Here is a 9539-nt window from a genome sequence, read left to right as displayed (position 1 = left end):
ACTAGCTGCCTCCCCTCTAGTCTTGTCAAACAAACAAACAATTATAAAGAAAATGAAAATAGCAATAATAATTATGAAGCACAAAAAAAAGAGAAGTTTATGTGTAGTTTAAAACCATTGTCTCCTAAAACTCACAATAATAATTAATTTATTCAAGACTAATAGATAAACCAAACTAAATTTAGCATCAATAACCACTAAAAAAAAAGATAAAATATCTGAGAGATAAGAAGGGAAGGGATAGCTCTAGTACTAAATAAATTTTTCTTGAAGAAAAGAGATTGAGTGTTTTTAATGTTGTTCTTAGTGAAATCCCAACAAAGTAAAACACTTGATGTCATTGTAAAAATATAGGAGAACACTTGATGTCATTAGAAAACAACAAAGTAAAACACTTTTTTCCAATGACATCAAGTGTCTTCCTATGTTTTCCATTGACATCCAACAAAGTAAAACACTTACATATGATGTCAATGGAAAACATAGGAAGACACTTGATGTCATTGGAAAATTTCTTATATTTCTTATATTTTTCCAATGACATCAAGTGTTTCAATATTTTTTGTTTTCCAGTGAAATGAAGTGTTTTGCTATGTTATTTTCTGTTGACATCAAACATTTTTTTGACTTAATTCTTTTCCTGAATGCAAACCAGTCTTTATCATTTTAAATATAAACTGTTTCCATCCAGATGTAAACTTTTCTTGATTTGTTTTATTTATGTGTTTGGGGGGGGTCTTTGTATAATGTACAGATTTTTTTAAAATATAATTTTGCTTTTAGTGAATTATTCTGTATTTGTTTTATTATATTTGAACCTATTTAAGTAACCTCTAGTTTTTCACCATCATCTACTTTCTTTTTTTTCTATAAATTTTATATGAATATATATATTTTATATATATAGCCCATCTGGGTGGGATAACAACAACAAAATTTCCATTTTATACGAAAACATCACGTCAGTTAGTCCCGATAGTCGATACTCAGATGTAATCATTAAGCCAATTATTCGAAAGGTGAGCTTTATGGCACTTTCTCTGTTTTGTGAATATTGAACATGAACCAGTAATTATTACAGCACAGCTAAGTGGTAATTTTTAATCCTTTATAAGTAACAAAAAATTGCATAATAAAAGTGTAAAGTAGTTCTTGAAATCTAGTTTCCTTCATTCTTATGTGATAACTACTTTTTTTAAAGGCATGGATACAGGTCTAGTGGAGTGATTTGAATTACTTGTGACTTTAGTAAGTGCTTGTCATTCTCCATTACTTGATGTTCACATCTGTAACTAGAGGATCACTCAGTCGAGCGCATACCTCCACCACGCAGCTTTGACCATATTCGTCTCTGAAAAAATACAAACATGTGTACATATGTCCATCAAGTTTCACCAAAATCTGATCATACTTGACTGAGTTATAGAGCAAAAATAGTGTGAAAAATAGGTCCCTACATTAACAGATAAGGATTTTTTTTTGTTCATGACCTTGCTATGACCATTACCCTTTAAAAAATAATCACTTCTAAGTTAGGTCATAGTCCAACTGTATACCAACTTTCATCCAAATCCATTAACTGTTTTTGAGAAATATTGCTGACAAACACACACACGGGTGTAAGCGTAGCCTCTGTCCACCTTGGGTGGGTGGGATAATAATCAGTGACTACCCTACGTCAAAATTAAAAGGGTGAGGGGTATGAAATGAGATAGGAACATCTCAAACCATTTCTCATTGTGCCTTAAAGGCATGACATTTTTCTCAATTTCATGAGTATTTTTTTTGATATTGTCAATTGTGAATAAATGAAAAAGGCATTTCAGTACATTAAACTGCCAGCCCTTATGCATACTTTCATTAAAACTGAAAATAAAATAACAACAATCATTTCCATATGCACAATAATTTGTTTGCATAAGATTAAAAAACAAATTCTACATGTTTCAGCAAACAAAGTGATTCATCATCTTCAGGAGACGAAGACACATTTACTGAATACATAAACAAACCTCATGATGATTGTGATTACCAATGAAATCTTTCATGCTAGATTGCTCATATATTAAAATTATAAGTTATTCATTATTTAAAATTACTAGCATGTATACTTAAGTCTAAGCCTACATTTTATGGCAAATGTAATAAGATACAGTTTTGTTAGCTTTAAAAATATAAATCCTAAAATACGTTTACTTTTAGGCTTGAAGATCTGAATTTATATTTCAAATATAATTTAATTTTTAAATACCTAAGGAAGATCTACATATCAATGAACAATGCCTTTCAAATATACCTGTGTTGATATGAAATGGAATTCCTAAGAGTATTGTTTGTTTTGACGAAAGAATATGAATAGTTTTACTGAAAGTTTTGCACCTGTAGAATATGGAAATTTTTAGTGTACTGTTAAGGTGGAAAATGTGCTAAAACAAAAGCTTAAAATATAATAATATATCATCCAAGCAAGTCCTATCTCTTAAGAATTAATTGTAAAACAGTATATAATTTTGTATTTGTCATTAGCCAATTCAACGAGAAATGGAAGTTACAACTGAAGATGATCAGACATTTCTAGTAAAACAGCAGGCTCTTCTTAGCCAACAAGTGCCAACCAGTGGTAGACCTGTAAGTCATCAATAATTAGAGCAATTTCATCATTTAAAAAAAGATAAGCAAAAAAAAATAATGTAACCTTTTGTGTGTTTTAAATCTAGTATTCATGAAATCTAGAAATCAATTTAGTGTAGACTCGTACAGAGTAATTGTAGAAGTGGAAGCTTAGTGTTATAAAAAAGAATTGTAAACGTTTACTGTTCATTTTATATTAAGTTGTAGAACCCCTTATAAAACTTTAACAACTGAAACCAACAGTTAAATGATGCACACAGCAAAGTTAATGGTGGTGATAGAGATTAATTCAAAGCTTTTGATCAATTGATTTTGTATTTTGATTTTATGTATGATAGTTCACTGTTTCATATCCAAAGTTTGCTGTTAATCAAACTGAAAATTATCAGTATAGGGAATATTTATTGTTTATGAAAATATTAGTATGTTCAAAATTCAATTTTACTACAGTTGCAACAAAAACTAAAGATAAGTAGACATTAACGTGTTGATGCTAGGATTGCTTTTCTTGCAGTTATATATCAAAGATTATTAATATAAATTTTGAAAAACTTTTTAAAGAATAGTATTTTACAGTTAAGTATTTTTTTGAAAGTGCCTTTTACTTTAATATTCTGTGAAAGGTGTCACTTTTTACACAGTGTGTTTTTCTAAAGATGCCTGCAGAAATGCTACTCACTTTTCCACAGAAGATAGCTAAAACCTTGCATCACTGTCAAAGAGTTTTTGCATGTGCGCCGAGTTTTAATGAAACTCTCACCCCTACATGTGTTAATGTGTACTCTGACAGACTATGATACTATCAACATTAGACTATACTCCTCCACCAATAGGAGGGCAACACATCCTCCACACACACAGTCAAAGAGTTTTTGCATGTGTGCCGAGTTTTAATGAAACTCTCACCCCTACATGTGTTAATGTGTACTCTGACAGACTATGATGCTATCAACATTAGACTATACTCCTCCACCAATAGGAGGGCAACACATCCTCCACACACACAGTACTCCAGTTGAGAACTTTGTGTATACCAAAATCTCATTCTTTTCATCAGCACTGCAGCATTCAAGTGAGTGTTCTTTTGACATTAAGAATTATGGAATTTTGGAGTGTTATCTCTCTTACCTTCATTTTCTTGATTCCAAGAAAGAAAGATACAAATTTTTTAATTGGTTTTAGTTAGAGTTTCTTACAGAAATTATCTTTTCATATATTACTTTGTTTTTTTTCTCTTAATATAAAAACGAAATTTTGGTCGCATGTTCCAGATTATGCGATATGGTTTCTTTGAAAGGAATATTCTTCAACATTAACTCAGTGTTCTGGTTTCAGCAGAAGCTGATAATTAATCTTGGTTTCTTCGGTATGAAAATGACCAAGGCCTAAGTACTATGGATATACCAGACTTACTGAAAAAAAAACACAGAAATAATGATATTAATAAATTAAATTTTACCATTGAATACAACACATATCCATATTTCTAAAGCTTCATGAGGTACGGACTTTCCTCCATAGAATATGTCTTTTTTTTTTTAACTGGTGACGAGCAGTGTTACTGCCATTGTACATCATATGATTTATTCTATCCTATATTCTTCATTTCGGACACAGGACGTATGACCTACTGCTTCTATAACTTCTGCTAAATCTGCCTTATCTTTAGATGACTTTGTCCAGATTATCCAAAACCTAACCTTTCTTTAGGTTCTTCTATCCATTGTTCTTCACTAATCTGATAACTAATGTTTGTGACATTTGTTCTCTCACACAGTTGTTTCTGCTGGTTCTCAGAAGAGCTTCTTACTGCACCTCAAACCTAAGATTTTTTTTCCCCTTTTCTCTCTCACCTGATTGCTGCATTATTGCAGATTTTTCTGTCTCTGCTTTATGTTAACTTGTTGCTACATCATCCCCAAACTTAAAATCTTTCTCTGTGGCTTGTGATTTTTCCAATTTCCTTGTCCTCCTATTACTTCTTCTCATGATCTGCTCATCTTTATCTTTTGCTTACTCACCTTCTTAGCTTGCTGTGTTCCTTACACTTTTCTTTCAAGCCTTTCTAATCAGTCATCCTCCTCTTTCTGGATTAGAACCTGTGTGTAATTCTCAAGGATCTTGCATGTCCTCTATTTGAACCTTTGGCCACCTGTTCCCTGTACCATCTTAAGAGTTATTTTCTTTTCCTAGCTTGCAGGAGAGGTTGCTCTGATATTTTTACCTTGGATGTCTCCTACACTCTTCTCCGCAAGAACAAGTTGATTTTAATCCCGGACCAATTTTTTCTCCCCAAGACTTGAGATACTTGGGAAGATGATTAAATATTTTATGAAATATCCCTCTATTACGTTTCTTCCCTGTACAGTTGCTCAGACTCTGGTAACTTCTTTTGTCCTCTTCAGGCAGTTTGTTGTTATTCATAGTTTTTTTTTTTCAAAGCAATCAACGTTATGTTTTTTAGCTGTGGGATTCCTCTTCATGATTTATCTCCTTCTATCTTGGCCAGTTAGGTAAACTCATCTGGCTTTTCTTTTCCTCTATAGGAGATAACTTTTTTTCTCTCTCTCTCTCTCTTCTTTTCATGTCACCCCCCATTAGGTTTGTAATCAAACTGTTTCACTTGCCTTTAGTTATCAACATCCTCTGAATGATATATTGCTGATGGGGTTGTTGCATTGAGTATTTAATAACATAAGTCTTAAGTGCATCTGCCCCCCTGGCTTGTACCCACTGGTTTTCCACAAGGCCACTTTGGTAATTTATATATTTTCCTTCCAAGTCCTACTGGCATAGCTTGGTGGTTAGGGGCACTCAACTTGCATTCTGTAGGTTGCAGGTTTCAAGTCCCTATCATAGATCATGTTCACATTTTCAGCTGTGGGGGCATTATAATGTGACGGTCAATCCCACTCTTCATTGGAAGAAGAGTAGCCCAAGAGCTGGTAGTGGATGTTGTTGACTAGCTGCCTTCTTTCTAGATTATATATCTGCTAAATTACGGACAGCTAGTACAGATAACCCCTGGGGTCACTTTGTGCAAAATTAAAAAATAAATAAACAAACAAACAAAGTCCTACTGTTACTTCCAAATAAGAACACAGCACTGGATGTAGTTCATTGCCCTTGCACCTGGCCAGCCTTTGCTGTCTCTACTCATGGTAATCCATTGCACAGTCTCTTAGTGTGGAACCTTATGCAAATGATAGATTATTTCTGTTCAGTCAACTCGCATTTTAGTGTTCTCCCCTACACAACTTTATCCCTCAATTTTCTTCTATTGAAATGAGGGGGCCCTTGTTTCCCCATTACCAAGCTGCTGTGGAGGTTGATATGGAGAGTCCCTCTTGACATTAGTGTAATTCCACTGGTATGAGACTAAGTGGATGCACCCCCCCTCTCGATCAGAAATAGGACAAGTGTGTCAACCAGGAAATGTAGTGCTACAGTAACATCTAAACTAATTCTGCTTGGGGTAATGGTTCGATAGGACTTGTATTCTCCTCAGGATGCAGGTATTGGGTGATTCATTCCTGCACCTGCTTATTCTGGAATGAATTTTTCACGTATAGTACTGCTTGATTTATTGCCCTAGCCACACTACACGTAGATGGTCTGCCAACCCCATGGGATCTACGTGTCAGTTAAGCAGCCTCTTACATTCTGCCCACCTTTGTGACACTTTAGCAATATGCAGAGGATCTTTTGACAGATACCTTTATTGTGTTGAGATGAGTTGGTATGTCACAGAGTGATGCTCCCACTAGATTTCCCACACCCACCTAATGGGTGCCACAATAAATTCTCCCTCTGAGTGGAGTTTATTTAGGTTCCTTCATCATCTTCTCAATATGGGATTCTAACTATGTCCTCTGGAGAGGTGAGTAGCATTTCTGAAGTTAACATTTGACTTGTATAAAAAATATATTTCAGCTAGATACTTACTTCTCCACAAATACCACCCACCCTTTCTCCCCCCTTCCATTGTGAGAAAGATAACACTTTGAATGTTAACTAAAATCTGAAAGTAATAAGCACAAAAATTCCATAATTCTTAATGAGAAAAAAAGAGAACACAACTGAGTATTGCAGATACACAAAGTGTTCAAGGGAAGTACTGTACATGGAGAATATGTTGCCCTTCTATTGGTGGAGAAATATAGTCTAATGCTGATTTCATCATAGAATGACAGAGTATATATTATTATGTGTAGGGGTAGGAGTTTCATTGAAAGGCTTGGTGCATACCCAAAAACTTCTTAGCACTGCCATCAAGTGTTAGCTATCTGTTCTATACAGAGATTAGCATCTATCTCTAATATATTTTCATGAAAAGAAAATTTTAACACTCCAATGTTAAATTTTTGTTGTTTTTTTTTTTCAAATAAGATATATTTTTTAAAGACGATGGAAGTATTATTTATTTGAGACATTATGTGAAATGCTTTGATATTTTCCCTTACGGTTTCTTTCACCGATTTAAGGTCACTTACCATTATGTAAGCGTTAATGCTAGATAGATGATAAAGGGAGCATTGAAACAATTCTTCAGATGTTCAGTTACTTTAATAAATTTTCATTCTTGGCTTTAACTTTAAAACTTGAGTTGAAAAGAAATTTGTACTTCTGTTGAAAACATCCACTATACTTCTACAGCCAGAGCCAGCTATTAGAAGCCCAGCAGGAGTACAGAAGACATCAGACAGAAGGTTATCTGGTTCTCCAATTGGGCAGGGTTCACCAAAAACGGCAAGTCAAATATTTTTGACTAAACTGAAAAAGAATGATATTTAAATGGAAAAAAGTGTTTATCTGCTGCGTGGTATTTTTTTTTTTTTTGGTAGGGGGGTATAATTTTGTTGTAATGCTGATATTGTGGTTTAAAAGCTGCTAAAACAATGTGTTTGGGATTTTGCAGTAGAATCCTTTATTTTGCGATGTCACACTCATTCATCTTTTAGTAGCAAGATTTGTGGCCTACTTCTCTCAAGCATGAACTTATTTTTCCTGATACACGATCAGGCAACATGGCACGCACTTTACAGCCATCCAATACCCAAAACCTATTTGCAGTATATATCCCAGATCTTGGGGCTTCTCTGACAAGTTGTCCTGATGAAGATATACAGTGGTATCTACAAAGCATGTAAAATAACCACTAGAAAACGTGGGTATATCCTTGGGATGTCTTATTTGCATAGCCGAGGCAAGTACATTTGTGTGGGGATATAGACAACAAGATAAGTATATCCTCTAGAATCTACTGTAAAATGCAAACATTCTGATGGACATCATACAGTAGGCCCTTTTGGTACAATGTTTTCTTCTTTTTGTTTTGAAATGAACACTTGTATTGAAAATGTATATTAGGGATTTGTGAATGTTATTTTTATATGTTACAAAATAAAATACTACCAAAATCAGGCTCTATATATTGGCACTGAGAGTTCTTAACTTTCAGATTATTAATTTTCAAAAATTCTAAGAATTTTGAATTTATAAATTTTTATTCTGAAAAGTATATTTGTCTCGAGTTGCTTTAGATTTTATTGACAAAAAAAACATGATTAACCATACTTTCAGTGTTAAATACAACAAAGTTGGCCATTTCTTAGTTAATCAAAATATATTTTGATCTATTTCATAATCAAACTGAGTAAATCACCTTTGGTTCCTATAACACACACTCACACACATAATGTCCAATAGAAATATACCTATACATAGAACAGTTTTGATATGCATTGACCAATATGTTACAGTACTAAGAACTCCTAGAAAAATAAGACGTTGCATACTTGGACAAAACATCCAGTTCCACATCGGTTACTAGTAAATAGTTTAGTGAGTTCCGCTACATTATAGCAAGACTAAGTTCCTGTTTATATTTTATTATCATTCTAGCTTGATGGAGCCAAAGCAGCTGCTGGAAATGAAGGAGTTTTACAAAACTTTTTTAACAGCCTACTGAGCAGAAAGACTGGGCCTGGATCAGGGTCACCTGTGTCACCTCGAACTTCAGGTAATTCTGAAAGTAGAGCTTCGTAACTAATATAAATGAACAGATACTATATCGTATTTTAAGTGACCTAAATACACCTGTAGCACTTACACTAAGTGTGTATGTACTATATGTATATATAAAATTAGTTTTAGTTTTAGAAATGAGGCATGGTGTCATTGATGTCAAAGTTTTCGTTTCAGAAAATGGGTATCTTAAATACCAATAATCAGGGATCACTCAGTCACATTTTGATTAGTGCAAAATAGTAAGTCATTAGACCAAACCATTTACCTGTTTTGTTTTGTTTTCTTGTGCAGCTTTTCAGATCTTGTTTTATTTTTAAGTGTTATACATAAATAAAAGTTCGATATTGGACTGATTCATTAGAAAACACTGTTGTAGAATGAGCATTTGTTGTATTTTATTTTAGTATAAGACATATTACTGTACAAAGTATAGTTTCTAGAATAACCTTGTAAATTGAGTAACAAAAATAAAGACATAGAAGTAGGAAACATGAATGGAATGATGATAATTCAGAAATACATAAATATTTAGTTGATAACTGATATCTTTGGACTTGTTACAGCAGTTTTTCATAGGCTCAAAAATGCTTGTTTCGTAACATTGATGATGAGGCTATCATTATTCTAAAAGAGTAGTTTCAAATAAATATTTGTTTTGTAAAATAGCTGCAAACAATAGCTACTTAAATCTTTCGACCCGTGGACCAACCTCATAACCATTTTGTGCTTGTTATAGTTTTCATGCTATAACTTTTAAATTAGTAAGTGAATGTTAACGAAATTTGGCAGTTTATCAGTAAACATTATAATGCTTTCATAGGCAAAATATCTAATTTTTGTATTAAGTATTAATGTTTTTAAAGCTATGTTTCTCTCGT

The 9539-nt window shown here is 33.2% G+C and overlaps 1 protein-coding gene across 1 annotated transcript in view; it reads left to right on the top strand.

The window, feature by feature from the left end:
- LOC106458217 (cytoplasmic dynein 1 light intermediate chain 2-like) overlaps positions 1 to 9539 on the top strand; it is a 24057-nt gene that overhangs the window by 9733 nt on the left and 4785 nt on the right. The window contains exons 8-11 of the mRNA XM_022384351.1: positions 908 to 1019; positions 2527 to 2628; positions 7288 to 7380; positions 8536 to 8653. Of these exons, the coding sequence (XP_022240059.1) occupies positions 908 to 1019; positions 2527 to 2628; positions 7288 to 7380; positions 8536 to 8653 (425 nt within the window). The remainder of the gene's footprint in view (positions 1 to 907; positions 1020 to 2526; positions 2629 to 7287; positions 7381 to 8535; positions 8654 to 9539) is intronic.

This window comes from Limulus polyphemus, unplaced genomic scaffold, assembly GCF_000517525.1.
Source record: "Limulus polyphemus unplaced genomic scaffold, Limulus_polyphemus-2.1.2 Scaffold430, whole genome shotgun sequence".
NCBI classification, from domain to species: domain Eukaryota; kingdom Metazoa; phylum Arthropoda; class Merostomata; order Xiphosura; family Limulidae; genus Limulus; species Limulus polyphemus.
This window is presented reverse-complemented; position numbering and strand designations above follow the sequence as displayed.